We start from the raw sequence: 19,197 nt of genomic DNA on the forward strand, positions 1-19,197 counted from the left end.
TTTACTAGCTTGTGCTGGTAAATTAACTTGACTAATTTAAAGGGATGGTACAGTTTTGGTTGAGATCAGGCTTGATGATGATTTTTTGAAATAATGAGAAGTCTCTAATTAAATACAATGTATGAAAGAGCATAATATTCTAAGAGGAATTCAAAGTTTATTTGATGAAAATTGGCTTTTGAAATGGCTGAGCTATCCAAAACAAAGGGACCCACCAAATAAAAATTGAGTTCCATTTAGTGTTGTTTGCTTTTTAGCATTTAATAAATTGGTTTCTAAGTATCTCGCAAAAAGGTCAAAGCTGAATTCTCACCTCAACCAATACTATGCCATCCCTTTAAGACTGCAGGTCAACCTAATCAATATATTTAATTCAAAGCAATTGTCATAAGAGGGCCATATTAATGAAGATTTCCTATAAGGCCTGAGAAAAGAAAATACAGACATAGCCGTACTTGGTAAGAAACGACGAACATACAAACAAATTTGCAACTTTCATGCTTATAGTAATTGGCTCCTGAGACTTTGATGTGGAATTACTATACATGACTTGTCCAATGACTCGGTTTTAAGATATTCCACAGCTCTAAGTGTCCAGTGGTTTAATGTACATGACAATGCAACATGGGAAATAGAAAGAAAATCAAAAAGTGTGTGAACATGACAAAGTATGCTCGATAAAACACATTCTATGAACACAGCTCATGGAGTAAACATGTACATGAGTGATTATATATATCATATAATTGACTTCAAATAGTTATTTCCTACAAGCAGGCTTACAAAGCTGAAAGTTTTCTAATCAATAAATACACCAATCTCTGAAACAACTGAAGTGGGGAAGGCATTTTGAAGACAAATTGCGCCTAATGGGCAACATAAATACATTGTACATCTAGATATCAACTCATACAATAGCTAGTTATGAGTTAGTAAGCCTCTAAAACATGAACAAAGTAATCCAACTGTATGATACAGTTTGGGGAATTTCATTAGAACTTTCAAATGTCATTGATTCACAACTGAGTAATACAATACGCAGCCTTTGGCACCAATGGTTGAATACATCTTTCATACAATTGTAAACTCCTATCACGTCGGTAGTTATTTGAACGAAACCCGTTTTGGTCATTGTATCATTCAATATCACCACTCGCAACCACCATCCACCCCCCCCCCCATACATATATATATATATATACATATATATATATATATTTATATATATATGACAAAGGGCGCTCCCATTTATTATGAACATGTTATAATGAAATTTGTTACAATGAAGTAAAAAAATTGGGTCTCAAAATTATTATCTTGATACACGTGAAGTCTACATACTTTGTTTGTTCGGCTACAACAAAATTTTGATGAAACGAAAGGAAACTCTGTCCCAAGGACTTTGTTTGTGGGAGTCACATGTATCCAATACATGCTCAATACCATTGGGATGTGAGCCCCTTGGCACCGATGAACCATTGCTTTTAAATATCTGTGAAAGACTGACAGACATAATAGTGTACTGCAATGAGACAGTGCATTCATGTCAGTAGCAGCAGCACTTTCTTTGACTATAGTGAAATTTAAACGTACATATATATATATATATATATATATATGGCCTGTCCCGAAGACTTTGTTATAACGGGAGTCGCCTGTACCCCATATGTGCTCAATACCACTAGAGTTTGTTCCCCTTGGTTATGATGAAACACTGTTTCTGAAAATCTGTGAAAGATTGACAGACAAAACAGCTCAAGGAATGCAGTATGCAGTGCACTGATGTCTGCAGTAGTGGAAGCAGCCAAGAGTAAGCATACACTTTGACAATAGTAGCTGTTCTTTGAATTGACAGCTGCTTTTACAAAAAAATCCTCAAATAAAGTCTTTTCATCCACAGCAACAGATTTTCAATCTAATTACCGAAATAGCTTGTGGAAACTTACATACAGGTATATCTGATATCTGTGGTTTGATTTTAGCATTCAACAGATGCTAACACCTCTGTAAGAAATATTACAGAAATGTTAGTGTTTATAGAACATATCTTCCTCTTTATATAAATCTACTGTATATACAGACATCTCTTTTAACTCTTACTCACAACTATATAATGTTTAAAAGCCACAACAATAGTTGACAGCCAAAAAACTTCAAATTTGCCACCTTTGCAAACAAGTCAGAAAACATATAGGGAAAGCAGCAAAAGTGTTAAAATTGATCTATGTAGATCCACATGACAATACCATCGATACATACCCACAAAAAGAATAAATGCAATGAATAATGTATATGAAGTATTATCATACATTAAAAATGAATACCCAAAAGTCAAATGTCTAAAACAATATGATGTACCCGTTCCAAGGAAAAATAAATATACAACGTCATTGATGCCATGAACAGCTGAACAACTGCTGGTGAAAAGAATGTGAAAGACATACACTAGGCAAAAAGATTTTAAGCATTACAAATCCTCTTTGCAAAAATACTGTGTGCTGTCAATTCTTGCTAATCCATGGACAATGTCTCTGGATAATAATCAAAGAAATTCATTTAAGGGCGGATTCACACAAAGCTCCATATTAAGTCGTCCACTCCACTATGATTTGATGCTGGAAAGAATCTCCTTGGTCCACTCCTCAATGTCCTTGAATACAACCTCTCTCTCTCCCTCGGGCTCCTTCTCCAACTCGTGATAGTAGCCCTCGTATCTCTGTAATGAGAAGACATATAATTTCATATCATATTGAAATAATAACAGCAGAGAAGAAAGAAATTGTCATCTACATCTCTCACGGAGTGACACTATACAAATAATGCACAGGACAGAGTGGATCAATTGGCTGCACAAGTTTAATTTTGGAACCATTTAAAACCCACAAGCACAGCGAGTGGGTTTTAGACTGCTTCCAAAGTGAAATATGAGAGATCCAATTCTCACTTATCCACAAAACAGGCCTTTGCATCATTCATTTATGAAATAGACCCATGAATTAATAAAATTTGACCTTTTTCCCCATCATGCATCAGGTACATCTGCAACAGTCACTATACAAGGCTTGAGCTACGTGTTCGGACTTTACCAGATGCGTGGCCATGTGTTTGAATTTTATGGATGCAAGGCTCAGTGTGGATCAGCAAAAATCAATGCATGATAATAGACCAATCAGACTGCAGACATTCTTGAGCCCATTTTATACTTCAAAACGATACAAACACGTACACAGTACTGTCTGTGAATATTTTATTTTACTTTCTAAATGGCACTACAGTATTCTGACAGCTGAAAATGTATACAGTCAACCTTGCATACCATTTCATTCCCTCTCCTACAGAAAAGTTGACCTCGCATACAGTGTAAGTTGGAGAATCGCATAAAATTTTTGAAAATAAAAATCTTGGGAAATATTCAGCGTATACAGTACACATGTACCTTATTTGATGAATCCTTGATTCTGATTGGTTGAAATGGGGAGCATAATTCAACAATCTCCTTCAATTGTTCACAAATAGTACTAAACTGCCCCATACTGTAAAAGTGGTTTCTTTCGCGGTGGTTTTATTTTCGCGCTTTGGCACTTTGAGGTTGAACCGCGAATTTAACATCACACGAAAATGTTTTGAACTCGTCGCTTGTTACAACGCTATCATTACCAACCGCGAATTTAAACACATGCGAAAAAGTCGGCACCGATGGAAACCGCAAAAGTTTCTGTACGCGAAAGAAACCACTTTTACAGTAGTATCCAAACTGTCTAAAGGTACTAAACTACCCTATTTTGGTTTGTAGTGGCACATATGTACATGAACAGTAAACACTTGGCTTCCATAATGTAAGAGGTGACCCTTGTCTGATGCTATTGCAGTGCAAAAGTCCATGGCATATACACTGTAGTTGGGATTCCTTGGGGCAGTAATATCAACAATGCCCTGAAAGGCAGTCCTTTTATGTACACTACAAAGCAGTAAGCTGAATAATTACACTTTAATATCTTGACGTTTTGCACAATAATTCTACAAGAGAAGGCCTCGTCATGAGGCTTTTTTACCTTTTTTTTTACATCTCATTCAACTTTTGTGACCAAATCTGCGACGTCTGCCTGTACCATTATGAAGCCATGCCCATTTTTGTAACTGCATCCCAAAACAGGCATAATTTTGTGATTTTGTATACACTTCCTACAGAAAACATTGCTCTGTCATGAAACTTGTAAATACCCGAATATTTTTACTATTAATCACTTTCATTGATAAATCTTATGCTAATTAGGGTAGAAAAGGGGTTAGCGACAATTTCAGATGAAAACCACAGGGAGGAAAAAGTCGAAAAAATAAAAGTCGAAAAGCAGAGAAACGCATAACAAATTCCAAAATCAACAAAGTACATGAGAATTTAAATGAATTTTGAACAACATAAAAAATCAGACTATCAATGCTTTTAAATAGTGTTTAGCAGGCTAAAATAAGATCTTAGGATTGATTTACATAACTAATCAATTAAAATTAGAAATTGATAATTCAAAAGAAAATTTAGTTTTGAGAGGGAATCTGCCCCCTCCTCTTGGTATGTACCTACCTTGTAGACCTTGCGCTGACTTGCAGCCTTCTTGGCAAAGAGATCAGAGCCCTCAATGATACAAAGTTTGTCCTTGGTGCCATGGAGGAGGAGGAATGGATATGTGGCCTTGTTGCACTCAGCCTGGATCTTCCTACAAGCCTTCGCAACATTCACGGCCAGGCGTGCCTTCACCTTGCCATGCCACACCAGTGGATCTTTGACATAGTGTTCCACCTGGCAGAACAAATCAAAATTCAGAATGAATAGATGTACAGTTTGTATCAATATGTAGCCTGCCACATTGTGGTCTTCATGTTAGCATAATTATGAGACTTTTGATATATCTATCACAATGGCAACTGCATCAAACCTGTCTACAATGACCACCTGTCTATGATGACCACATGTTCTATCCCTTGAGCAGTCACTAAAAGCAGTTTTGACAGTATATGCATACATATACACATACATACATACAGGTGACTCCCATTTTAACAAAGTCCTTGGGATCAGTAGTTTTATTCTGTTATTAAAAGATTTTGTTTCGACTGAAGGACACTTTGCATCATAGTTGTTCTTAATAATGATTTAGGGACCTGAATTTTTCCTTTGCTGTAATGAAATTTTATCAAAACCGTGTTTGGTGTAACCAGAGCTGTATTCTACAATGTATATACAGTATATGTTCAGAGACATCTGAGGGATTTTTTTTTTTTTTTTTTTTGGGGGGGGGGGGGGGGGGGGGCTACTTACCACAGCTGGATCACGACTCAAGTTTGAAATGTCAAGTTGTCCAATGGGCATATGTGGGGACATTCTGGCCATCAGTTCACCCATGTATATCTACAAAGAAAACACAGACAGAGTGCACAGAAGACCATCAAAGTGGAAATAAATACACAATAATACAATTTTCAAACACTGTTGAGAAAAGTACAGGTCACACGTTTTCATATTTTACTGATGATAGACATGGTACTGGTCATATAGCTTATACGTAAGTGCACACTGCAGTAAACCAAATATTTGCAAATACAAGTGTATTCAGTTTTGCACTAGTGTCAAAATTCACAAAAATGCATGAAAAAGTCCACACTTCTGTTACTGCAAGCATGTGGTTGTGGTTCTCTGAGCCATCAAGTTGTAAAAATCTGACTATTGTGCTATCTGATTGTGCCAGAACGGTCCAATGATAAATGTCAACAAAACAGTGTTGTTGATTTTTGTTCTTTTTTTCTTTTTTCTTTTTTTTTTTTGATGAATAGACAGTGCATTATGAGCAAATCAAATTGATAAACTTCAGGTATCACTTAATTCACATGTGATTCAGAAATATACAATCATAACTTGCTAAAACTACTACTTAAAATCCAATATGGGCAAATCACTATAGGAATTATGCAGAGTTAGTAACAATCCAGCCACATTGGTGATAAGCAAACACTAGCTAGTATGAAAAGAAAAAACAACAAACAAATTCATGAAATTTGGACAACAGGCAGTACTGGATTTACCAAGATTTATTCACCAGTTTCCTCATTTCATAGTAAAAACAGTTGGTCATTTGGATATGGGATATTTCTGTTTTGAGTCACCGAATATCTGTTCCATTCACAGTCACTTTGATAAATGAGGTAGATTCAAACTACTGGAGTAGCAATAACATGCACAGAAAAAAAATCAAAATTATGGAATTTTCTAATGCAACTTTTGCATGAAAACAAAATTTGATAAATTCACAACGCAGGTATCCCATTAATTTGCACACTAAACTTCACTACATTTCCCTCAATCAAAATTCTTTAAAATGATACAAAAATAAATTCCTAACATGAAATCATGCCATGATTATACTGATTTCAGAATGAGGTTGCTGCAGTTGCTAAATTCTTGACAAAAGCTGATTTTCAAGCACTTCTTATTTCTACTGCAACAAGAGAAGTATGAGTAGGTGTTATTACTTTGCCTCATTTACATAAAATGTCTTTCTGACCAATATCACTGCCAGAATACACAGGAAAAACTGTTCATTTTAACAACTCTAAATTTCTTACAGTCTGTGTTTGACTTGACTGTACCAATATCAACTTTATAATGGAGCAAAGCTTCCTTTGACTCATACACCTTTATCCTGTGTAAGATATTCACATTGCATCTTGCAAGGAATATCTTTCATCTTATGTTGGCAAAAGAACAAAAACAAAATAAAACATATACAGACTTACAGCAGCTGAGGAACCCTGAACACCACTCAGTTTGGTTGCAGGAGACATAAAGATTCCACCGGCGTACTTCTCAGGGGCTGAGTTCATCAAGAGAATGGCTATAGTGCCTCCCTACAGTGGGAGAAGAACATGATACTCAGTGATTCCTCCTAACTCTGTTAAATCCCTGTAGTTTCAATTTTTAGCATGGTAAACATTGCTTGCATAGTCAAGCTGCTCATCTCAAGGAAACAGGAATGCTACAAGCTGATTTAAAAATGCTTTACTTGGTGCAAGACACCAGTCTCACCCTGAGAAAAAGGGAAGCTATTGAAATTTGATATGATTTCATCTAATTTTTTTCCTGAATTATGCAAGCAAACGTAAACATGCTCTGATACATGATTGTAAGAAAAAAAAAGAAAAGAAAGCAGAACTATAATCTCACATAATTGCATATAAAAGCACTTACCAATACAATTTAAATATGTTTCCGTTGAAAATGCAAAGGAGACTATCTTTAGCAAATTTGTTGAATTTATTTTGTATTAGTACCTTCTGAAAAAAATGAATAAAATTTAGGTATGACTAATCATGACTACGATACACAAGAACTACACCACTATTTGGTTTTCACTGTGTACGTACAGCTACACCATTGATTTCATTGGATTCCTACCCTCATGAAAGTACTTCAGATAGGTGTGGCAAACACTTCCCTCTCTGCTAATTATGCCCCAAGCAAATCGAAATGAAAATCGAGAGAGCAGTTTCACTTCTTGGTTTCATGTGATTCTTGAACACTTCAAGGAACTTCAACACTATGGCAGGCATTCTGTGGTTTCATTCAGTTAGGGTCTAACTGGAAAGGTTGCAGCCACACTCGATATTCCATATAGAGGAGTCCTGTTTTGCTTTCCCTACCCTTGTTTCTTTTGACGCTTTGACCTGACAAATGAATATACCTCAATTGCAATAGCTTCATACCTGAATGGTCTTCTTTCATTACTCTTACAGCATTTTTCATTGATTAATTTCAACTGAGAGGAATGTTTTTATTTGCCTTTAGTATAACTAATGATAACTTGAGTATCTATTCTTGGACATTTATACATTGCAATCCTTTTAAAACAAAAACAAAAAACAGTTAGAATAAAACCCTTGATACAACAAAGTAAAAATTCAAGTCCCAAAGTTATCATTTGTATATATCTTCATGTACTTTACTGTTCTGCTGTAACAATATTTCGACATAACGAAAGAAAACCGCTAGTCCTGCTTAAGGGCTTTGTTAGAACAGAAATGCACTGTATCTGACAAAAAGCAAATTGAAACAATTGTATAGAATCAAGCTCAACTAAATCATATCTAACTCAACCAAACCAACTGGCATCAAAGTTCCACTCTGCATCTATGAGAGAGACAAATTTAAGGCAGCCATTTCAAGCGGCAAGATAAGCTGCTCCATTGGCTAGATGACATCACGCCCACAAACTCAAGACAAATCTTGCCACCACCTGCTGGCTACTGACCATGGAATGACCAAAGATGATGATGGGGAGATCTGGGTGATCTTTGGTCACTATGTCAATGTGCTGGTTGCAGTCTGCCACATACTTCTGGAATGCCGTCACGTCCACTCTCGCACCACCACTTCGTCCATGGCCAACTGCATTCAGAGAGAAGGGAGACAGAAAAGACATAGACAGAAAGAAGTGTATGTGTTTGTAAGAGAAAAAGAGAGATAGAAACAGACAGACAGACAGCGACAGAAACAGAATATAGTGTAGTTTGTGTGTGTAAAGAATAAGAGAGAAAAAAAAAAAACAGAGAAGAGTTTATAAACAGTATTACAAGCATGAATAATTCTGTCATAGTTACAGTTGTGGCACAAATTTTTACAATAAAAAATCTAACAATATTGCCCTACAATGCATCCTGTCATCATACTTATCTGCAAAAAAAATGTATTTGCAACTCTTGCATAGTCAATGTACAAAAATAAAATCAGCAAGAAGCATATATTGTCTAAACCATAAATTTACACTAGAGAATGTTTTCACATCCCATTAAAATGAAAGAAACAGAGAATATTAAGAGATATCATACTAAGAAAAGCAAAAATAATAGGTCTACATTAGGTACAATCATCATTTCCCAATAAGATATCAAATAAAAAATGGATGTAATACATGTAACAAGAGGTGTGCTGGTCTGTTTATCTGCTAAAAATAAACTTTCCAAACTGATAAAAACAAGTACAATGTACATAACTTTCAATTTTCACTTCACCTACTGTTGCAGTGAATTTTAAACTTAACTAATTTCTTTAATAATGAAATTTATTTGATTCATATTACAGACTGATTCAAGACAACAAAATGTTTCTCCTTTTTTTTTTTTTTTTGCCATTTCCTGAGTTGGCATTTCAGCAAACATCTCATGATAAGTAGACAGCATGTGATTACTGCTATGAGTATATTTCACTTTGTTTCAGTTCCTTTGGTTTTTACTTCCATTGACAGCAGACATCAGAATTACAAGGGTCTAATATACCCTTGTAATTCTGATGTCTATAGGTATAATGTCCCACACACAAACTGACAGGACTTTGAAAGGAGGAAATGGATAATGCATAAAGAGTAAATAGACAACAAAGACCTTTTGTCCATTCACTATTCATATGCTTACATAGGCCCTATATCCACACTTCAACAAGCAAAGGGAAATATTATTTATTGGATCATTTAACTGCACTTCCCTTCTGCAATTGAATTCAAAATACTCACATGAATCATATCATAGACAATACCAAGAGTCCTGAGATATAGAAAGTGTAATTTTGTACGGAAAAAAATAAACAAGCTTTGGCACAGTAATACTGTTGTACGAAAATGTGCAAAGTAAAGATATAAAGCAATGTCATCAAACTTCAAGATACATTAGCAGAGCTAACACTTTATATAAAATTTCAAGAAAATAATCAAAAGTGGAGGGGATCATTTTCGTACATAAGCAGTGCTTGACCACAAAGATGGCCCAGGCAAGTAAGGGAGCTTCTCTTCTGTATCTTTACTGGTATCAAATAGACCTAAAAGCAGAAATGCAGGTACGTGATCCTAAATAAAGATTTCATGCACACATCCTACACAGATTATCCTCTAGTGGCCCTCCACATATGGTGCAGCACAAACCTTATTAAAGCAGGTCAATGGCTGTAGCAGTTCTTGCTAAAGTTTATCATGGTAGTGCCAGTGCATGTGCATTGCACAATATCATTGACAAATGCCATAATAAGATTAAGATTAAGAATGAAACCATGACCATCATCATCAGCTGTGTTGTTGCTTCTATGCACACTCAATTTAAACAAAAAAAAAAAAAAAAAAAAAAAAAAAATCTTTTATGACTCTTAAGGTACATGTAGAGTATGTTTATCAAATTGCTTCTGGCATAGAATTAAGGTTTCCAAACAGCATTCAGGGAGTTTTGGGCAGTTGATAAAAACAAAGCTGTTTTGATTATAGGTTTAGAAATGCATTTTTTTAACGCCAAAAAATGTGCAGTTGCAAACACGTTTGAGCCAGAAATGCAATTCTGTAGAGTTGATAAATGCAAAATCCACTTGAAACATGTTTGTAGCTCGGAATGGTCAATGCCAACCACTGCCACCTATGCATTTCTGCTCCTCGAGTCAAACTGTGCAATGGAGCTGTGCAGTAATGAGGTTTCCCTATCGACTCATGACAGAGTTGATAAATGCAACAACTTGTGGAACGCAATCCAAAAGGGGTTTGCAAACACATTTTGATAGTGGTGGGTATTCAAACACGTTTCAAACACGGGAAAGTAGATAAACATAGCCTTTAATTTCTTGGAAAGCTCTTGTCAACTGGATTCCACCCAGATAACTGATCCAGGTATTGCATGTACAGTACCTGGTATACATGTATGTGTGTGTATTTATGTACATGTACAATGTACATCTATCTGTGTGCAGGTAGGCATATTTGTGGGCTAGCACTTGAACTCTGATGCACTATGAAGGAGGTATGAAGCCGACATATTTTTTTTATACCAAACAAATTAGCTAATTTAGCTAATTTACCACAGTGAAAGTCTCAGAGTAAAGTTTTGGTTTCGATGTCAGCATACTGCAAGTCTATCCCACAAAACAAACAAACAAAAACAAATAGTACACTCATAGTTGTTTGTATCCATGCTCACTTAAAAACAAAGAATAGTCTACTATCAGTGCCTCTCCCTCTACATGTACAGGTATATATCTATTGGCCCATTCTAATGGAATAATATATTGGTGGAACAATTATAATTTTCAAGTCAAGTCAATCCAGCTCCGGGACAGGATTACATCATGATTTCAAATGCAGAATTGCATCTTGATTTGGATTTCAAGTACTGTAGCTCATGCCTACATGTGAACAGACATGCTTTCTGATAAGTGCCGCACTCACAAATATTTGCTTGCATATCGGCCTTATCACAGCACACTTCCTAACTGTGCTGATAGACTAGTGTTTGGAAGTGATATGTTATCTGAAAGATAGGATTGCTTGTTTGAGAAGACTCGTATTTCTAACAGGGATCTTGAGACAAAATCCTGTATGTAAAAAACTGCCCAAAACAACAATTGTGCAGTCAACATTTTGGGGTGATTACTTTTACACAAAATATGTGCGTGGCAAATGTCAAATTTCCATGCTTTGGAACAATCAAAATCAAAGAAAGAAAAAGAAAAAAAAAACGCATTTTGCAATGGACTGTTTACGATCTGTGCAGAATGACTGCTGGTCCTGTAATATGGCTTCCAGATTTGGCAAACTTTGCCATGTCATACCTGCCAACATTTCAAGATGAAATATCTTACTCGCGGATTGCAAAAATCTTATTTTATACGCAAACTGAAGTTAAAAATCTTACTTTCGGCCAAATCTTCAGAAAATACACATGAAAGGTATATCTAAATATTTTTTTTTAAATTTGATTTCTCTGACAGAAAATCTTATTTTGCTATTTTTAACGTAAAAAAATCTTACTAGTTGGCAAGTATGCCATGTACATCATGTAATCCATGTGAACAGATCTTCACAGATCTTGAAGATCACATCTAAAAGCAGGTATGGTGAATTACGTCATCAGTACAACTTCACTACAGATGTAATGATGGCTGGGATCCCACCACTGTAAACATTATTAATGCTGCATTCTGAGGGTTGGAAAATCATATTTTAATGGAAAACAGTTACCATTCCTGCAAAAGACATGTGTAGAAACCTGCAGTAATTTTTGACAAAAAACCCACACAAAACACAAAAATAGTAGTTACTAAATATTTTTTAAAGTAACAGTTGGCATCTCTCTGATGACTACGAAGGTCCTCACCTCCAACACAACATTTGGATTGTGAAAAAGAGATGAAGAGTTGAAATCATGCAACAGTTTCTCTATGGATGCTTCTCCCCCCCCCCCCCCCCCATATACACTGCAACCTAGCTTTCATACAGACGACACTCACTGTGGTCATGACCAAAGACAAGGCAGCCCAACTTGTTGAATGATTCAGCGAGGGCGTCATATCTTGCACAATGCTCTCCAAGGCCATGGATGATATGAACCAGAGCCCTGAATATCAGTTAGAATATAGGAAAAAAACAAACAAACCAAGAAACATATGATAATACATTTTATTACATCACATGACACAATACATCCTATCCTGTGGCCAGCATATTTTGCTCTGTATGTTCAGGAGTACACGTGTATTTCAAAATTAAAATTCTGCACTGCATATCAGAGCCATGTGTGCACTTGCTGCCTTTTGCAAGTCATTGTAGCGGGTTGTAGGAAGAAAAAAAAAACAGACTCAAAAGCAGCAGTTCAGTAAATATGGCAATTGGACTAGTAGACCACATACCGTATGATGTGAATTTTCAATCAATGTGCAACTAGATAAAGTTGACTTGCTTTACCTCCAGGTGATCAGAATATATTTTGGGGAATAATGAAATAGAAAAGGGAAATTCAAGCAATGCACATTGTAGCTGTAGCAGTACAATTCTGCCTGCTTCATGCAATTTGCTTGAACTCAAAACACTTATACACTACACTTGTTCACACGACATAGTGTTTTCAAAAGCAACTTCCTAGAAATTGTGAGTGCCTGCAAAAATGGCTGCAACTTCATCATATCAGTACAGCTGCCAATTAACTTATTTTTGGCATAAAAGTATGACTCTTTTGATGGGATAACCATCAGGAAGTAATAGACATTGATTTGATATTTCCTCAGACCCACACATACTGGTACAGACAGACATGAGTGCTGGTAGCAATGTCTGTTTATGTCATCAATGTGTACAACGCCCTTTTGATGCATTTGTTGTAGGTGTAGCATTTGACAACTTATTGAGAAAACGTACTGCTGAGATACTAGGACTACAAAACTATGATCCAAAAACTGTCAGCCGAATTCAAAGTTAGTGGTGCAACACCACACTGATATGATAGCATGATTGTTTAGTAGAATATATTTGATTTTCACACACACACATATCAGTATTCCTCTGTAGACAAACTTTCCTTCCTTCAGCCTACTTTAAAATAGGATGTCTATTTACACAGCGTGATCTTTGGCTGTATTTTATTGACCCTGCTATGGAAAAAAAAAAAAAAAATCTGCATTCATATCTCAACAACATTGTGAGCCATCCTATACTAGACATTGAAATTCTACCACAGTCTAACTCATTAGTCATTTTCCTCACTAGAGGTATGGGGAAAAAGGAGGATATTTGTGGCATCATTATACAGTAAACATCATGATGTACAGTAGTGCACAATGTATATGATTCATGGACAGTCTGTGTAAAAACACTGCAGAGCTCTTTCTATCAATCCACAAGTGGCAGACACACTAAATGCCAGGAAAGATCAGGTCCCCTGAGGTGACACATTGCACTCTGTGAGGCCCAGCACAATTGAGGGGGTAGTCTTTAGCAAATTTAGGAGGGCACCAAAAACAAATGTGCATCATCACTGGCTGTACTCTGATTTCTATCAACCCATAAACACCACTGGCTATGAACTTGTTATGGGAACTGACCTTTTGTATTTAGCCAAAGAGTTAGTGTATCATTTATAGTTCAACCCACAGAATCACAGCAAATATGTTTCTGTGGTTAAATTGTAGCTCTGTATATTTGTATTATAATCGTTATGTACTGTAAAAGTGGTAATTTTCGCGGTGCTGAAATTTTCGCGCATTTCGCGCAACCAGAAACTAGCGCAAAAATAAAAGCATGCGAATATTTTTGCTTGCCATACGTTCCTGTGCACGATGTCTTGATTCCGCGGAATTAAAAACACGCGAAACTCTTCTGACCCTGCCTAGCACGAAAAATTAGTCGCGCGAAAATATTCACTTTTACAGTACGTATTTAGTGTTTCACATCTAGTGACATTACAAAAACATTCTTTCATTTGAAGTCATTGCTGTTTAAAATTGTTTGTTTTAATTGTCAAATTTCTCAGATGTGCTTGCAATAAAGTTCTTTTCGAAAATTGAAGTTCCTGTTACTCTCTAAAAAGAATAAAATAAACTGAATTAATTGTGATTTACTTTCAGATTTTGAGCCAATTGTATTTACATGTAAGTTCCAGGAACAATGTAACCCTTATCTACAACATTATCATATGCACTGTAATTAAGAGGTACAAATCTAATGATGTGATGTAAATTTCTGCAAATCAGCATAACATCAAAGGACTTGAAAGGTGAACATATTCTTTAGATGCATGGTGAATCATCTTTAACTCATTTTTGGCTTAATTGGAACATTTGAGGATGCTGCTTTTACATTGTAATTGAGAGGCTGTTTTCTTACTGAAGGATAGCTAATTTTTGCCATCCCTCTATCTAATCCTGTATTGTACATCATGTACCTCGACTATAGTGGCACATCTAAAGGATACAACAATATCAAATGTTTCCTTGATGCACAAGTGACTGCATACCTCAGTATATTCATCGCAAATACTACTTCCTCTTTACAGTATTTGGTACCCTTATGATACCAACTGTATTCAAATGGCAGTGCACCACAAAATGGAACAAGAGACCTGCGGGTCTAGCGCTCACCTGAGTATCGCAAGTTCACCTTTCACGCAGTCACTAATCTAAATCATTCACAGCTCTACTAAAATTTGACCAGGCATTCTCAAGTAGAAGATGAAAATGTACAATAAAAAAAAGGGCCCAAATTTTTTAAGATTCCTTAATTTGGGGGGATTGGGGCCCCCTGGAGCCCTCTGGGTGGGGCATGGTGCCCATTTTGATAAATTGAGATCCTGACCCCCTAGGGATGCTACCTGCCAAGTTTGACGAAAATCCATCATGAGGTTTTCAGGAAGAAGATGAAAATGTACAATTCAGGCCCCCATTTGGACCCCCCACCCCCAAGAGGGGCACCCCTGGATCTGCCATGAACAAACTTGAAACTACAGTCATTAATGTACTCACTCATAGTATTATCTTAGCTCTATAACTTCTGATTCTAGAGAAGATTTTTAAAGATTCCTTCATTTGGGGGGGGGCCCCTGGGGGCCCCCTGGGTGGGGCATGGTGCCCATTTTAACAAATTGAGATCCTAACCCCCTAGGGATGCTACCTGCCAAGTTTGGTGAAAATGGGTCATGGGGTTCTCAAGAAGAAGATGAAAATGTACAATTTAGGCCTCATTAGGACCGCTCCCCACCCCCCCCCCCCCCCTCCCCTGGGTCCCAAGGGGGGCACCCCTGATTCTGCCATGAACAAACTTGAAACTACAGTCATCAATGTACTAACTCATAGTATTAACTTAGCTCTATCACTTCTGGTTCTAGAGAAGAAGATTTTTACAGATTCCTTAATTTTGGGGGGTTTGGGTCCCCCTGGGGGCCCCCTGGGTGGGGCATGGTGCCCATTTTAACAAATTGAGTTCCTAACCCCCTAGGGATGCTACCTGCCAAGTTTGATGGAAATCGGTCTTGGGGTTTTCAAGAAGAAGATGAAATTGTAAGAAGTTTACGCACGACGGACGACGCACGCCGGACGCCGGACGAAGGGCGATCGCAATAGCTCACTTGAGCCTTCGGCTCAGGTGCGCTAAAAATCCATGCATGCTGAATTTGACTGCTCTGACAACAGATTCTAATCTTTCTGTAAGGCTTTACAATATCACTATCATATCCTTCTGTACTTTTAACATAGAATGTGTGCAATGTGGGTATTAAAAAAAAAAAAAGAGAGAAATCTAATGAACCTGCACAATGATAACCAGAAGCATATTTCTTCTTTATTTAACATTTTTTTTTTCTATTGCAATCTGAACTCTTTATGTCCAGAAAAAAAAAATAGCTTCAACAAAATTAAAAAAAAACTGAAGTTCACAGAAATTTCATTTTTTTTTTGAAATACAGATGAGAAAGTGTATCAAAGAAAACCACAATGTCAACCTATTTGCTATGCACACATGAAGAACATGAAATGAGATACTGATGAGAGCATGGCCACATGGCGCTAGCTAAAAAAGTATCATATATAATGGTGTACAAAGCAGATTCTAATCAAATGATTGGACGAGAGCGCACATGTGACTACGCTGCATTTTGAATAACATGGTAAATATGTTATTTTGCTTATTATATGATGGGTCATTAGTATTAAAATATTGGTCATTAGCACTTTCAAGTCACTATGTTGACTGAAACATCTGTCTGTTATCTTGCTGAACGTGGGGATATATTACGCAGAGACTAGACCTATGTCTTGCTTCATGGAATGCCCTCCTACCTTGATTGGAGGAGGGCTCCAGGTTGAGTAAAAAAAAAATGATTAAAAAAAAAATCTGTCGGACAGAGGTTTCTTTCTGTCTATAGTCGCAATGGTGACCAGGCGAGATTTCATTATTCTATTTAATTGCAAAATGGCTGCAGTGGAATGTAAAACCCCTACTTTTATTTGAATTGTTGGCATATAAAATGACAAGGATCTGCTTCATCATTTTAGAATACCCCTACACCAAGATCTATTTGTTTATGAAAGGCAATAGTACCATTTAAACCCTACAGTCCAAATGACCTCAGCTAGTACTAGTGGGTAGTACTACCTACCTACTGTGTGTTACTGTTAATTTAAAGTTAGACTATCCCAAAGATACCTTGATCTTCCATGGGTAATTCTTACTATCAATATCATATATATATATATATGCTCTTACTGACGACTGACTTCTGACATTTTATGTGTCGAATCTATCATTCGTAGATCCTACTGAATAGTACTAGACCCTGACCTTGTACTTTACTAAATTTACATGCACAAATGTAGGGTCCATAATTTTGTTGTGTGGGAGTGTGTGTGCACACACACACGCTTGTCCAGGTGCACTTGTGTTCACACAGTATGTGTGTATGTGTGTGTGTGTGTAACTGCATGTGTTCCACATTTTTTTTTTTTTTTTAGGGAAGGGGGGGGGGGGCTATTACCCACACAAGCATCTGTATGATCTGCTTCTAATAATAATATATGTAGAGGGTCTAGGTTCCCCCCACGCATAATCATCCAATATGAATGTATTGAAACAATAACATTGGCTATCCTGGGTTTTAGGGGTCTAAATTATTTTGGGCTGCTAACTTCAGCACAGGCATAGATACGGACTATGGAAAGCCAAAATGGTTTCACCATAACCCTAACCCCAACCTAAACCCTAACCCTAACCCTAACCCTAAACCCTAACCCTAACCTTAAAACCCTAACCCTAACCCTATAACCCTAACCCTATAACCCTAACCCTAATCCTATTTGGCTTTCCATAGTCCGTATCTATGCCTGTGCTGAAGTTAGAAGCCCAAAATAATTTAGACCCCTAAAACCCAGGATAGCCCTGTAGCTACTCTATTAGTATACTGTGACTGTGTGGGTAGATTCTAACCTGTTGAGATATTATTAGTTGATGTGTGAAGTACGTACAAGTCTAGACAGAAAGATCCGTCTGTCCGGAGGACTCTTTTGTATGTTGCCATTAACGCCGTCCTCCGTAGACGGAGGGATCCGTGAAGCCAGACGCAGTCTCCGTGGAACATTCCCCGACGGACAGATACAGACCGATCTTTCGGTCAAGTACAAGTCAAGAGCCATAATTATTTGGCATTGCATTATGGGGCCCATATTATTTCATTTCATATCATTCCACACAAATTTATACAGTGTTGTGTACATCCATGATGATGAAAAGTAACACATATTTTGTAGATTCAACAGAAACCCAGGATAGCCAGCTGGACAGTACAGTTGCAGTTTCAAGTAAAGGTGACAGACAAGTCATCTTAGGCAGGGTACATTTCAGTTCAAGCTGCTCAGGGAGGACGGGTGTTTTCCACCTCCCTGGTACTGGTTCAAGTATGATAGATTCTATAGGCCTAGATCTAGTAGTTTTAATTTACTGCGCATACAAAACCCCACGAAATTATACACAGGGACAGCCCTGTGCAAAAGGCGTCTACCCGTCTGGTCGGGCTAGTCCACAGTAGAGTCTGGCTTCATACGCGTGCTGCATGTTTACTCACTTGATATCTTCCTTGGGGTACCAATATTTACAGTAGATTTTCACGTTATCGGCATTGATGAACGTGTTCTCCTTCTGGCCTTCGGGCAGTTCCTCTTTCGTCTCGATTTCAGCCATCTCTCCTTCCTCACTTGTAGGCCAGAATATGTACAGTAATGCTAGGGGTAGCGAAATAATACTGATGGTGCAGAGAGTCAGCATCGTTCACAAATAACACAGCGTAGTTTACAGCAAAACCTCTGGCCACGCCACTGGATCATGAAATACCGGTACTCCAATGCCCATTACACAGGGAACATGCATAATAAGTGTGGGCGGGGACAGGGGTTTGTATCACGCATCAGCGAATCGTGGTCGCCCTTTCCCTCGGCGTCACATTGTGTACTTGACCTACAACCAATATAGAGTATAGCGTAGCTTCTACACTCTTTTGCTGCAAACTACCGATCGTGGCTGTAACTGTTATTTTCGCGTACAAATATTTTCGCGAATGAGGAGGTCACGGATATTTTCGCGAGATGTTGTTTTCGCGAATGGACTTCGATTGTAAGTTACCCCTTCGCATGGCGACATTTTCGCGATCCAACAAAACATTGAAACCCTCGCGAAAATAACAGCTTATACACTCAGCAAAAAAAGAAAGTAAACATTTTTTTTTCCATTACATAGTTTTCATAGAAAATTTGGTAAAAAATCTTTGTGTCATATACCATATTAAAGGTTATTTCATTGGCTATCAACCCAGTAGGTTAGTACAAAGGGAATTTTTACGCATGAGTGAACACATTCGTTTTTGTCTACTAAG

General features: G+C 37.2%; 1 protein-coding gene across 1 annotated transcript; it reads right to left on the reverse strand.

Annotated features, from left to right (window-relative positions):
• Positions 1-2,511: 2,511 nt before the first annotated feature.
• Positions 2,512-18,561, reverse strand: LOC140241396 (monoglyceride lipase-like). Its single transcript, XM_072321129.1, has 7 exons — positions 18,394-18,561; positions 12,302-12,408; positions 8,298-8,434; positions 6,787-6,897; positions 5,315-5,404; positions 4,580-4,795; positions 2,512-2,716 (listed from the first exon to the last, which is right to left on the reverse strand). Exons 1-7 carry the CDS (start codon positions 18,507-18,509, stop codon positions 2,603-2,605), a joined length of 891 nt encoding a protein of 296 aa, XP_072177230.1. The 5' UTR covers positions 18,510-18,561; the 3' UTR covers positions 2,512-2,602.
• Between the last annotated feature and the right edge of the window lie 636 nt (positions 18,562-19,197).

This window comes from Diadema setosum, chromosome 2 (genome assembly GCF_964275005.1).
Source record: "Diadema setosum chromosome 2, eeDiaSeto1, whole genome shotgun sequence".
Classification (NCBI taxonomy): domain Eukaryota; kingdom Metazoa; phylum Echinodermata; class Echinoidea; order Diadematoida; family Diadematidae; genus Diadema; species Diadema setosum.

Bases quoted from the DNA above. Each gene is read 5' to 3' on its own strand.
- LOC140241396 (XM_072321129.1), bottom strand. From the start codon at position 18,509: ATGGCTGAAATCGAGACGAAAGAGGAACTGCCCGAAGGCCAGAAGGAG. The intron at 12,409-18,393 runs GTGAGTAAACAT...ACTGATATTCAG, and splicing joins TACCCCAAGGAAGATATCAA to GGCTCTGGTTCATATCATCC. The intron at 6,898-8,297 runs GTCAGTAGCCAG...CTCCCACTGTAG, and splicing joins TCATCTTTGGTCATTCCATG to GGAGGCACTATAGCCATTCT.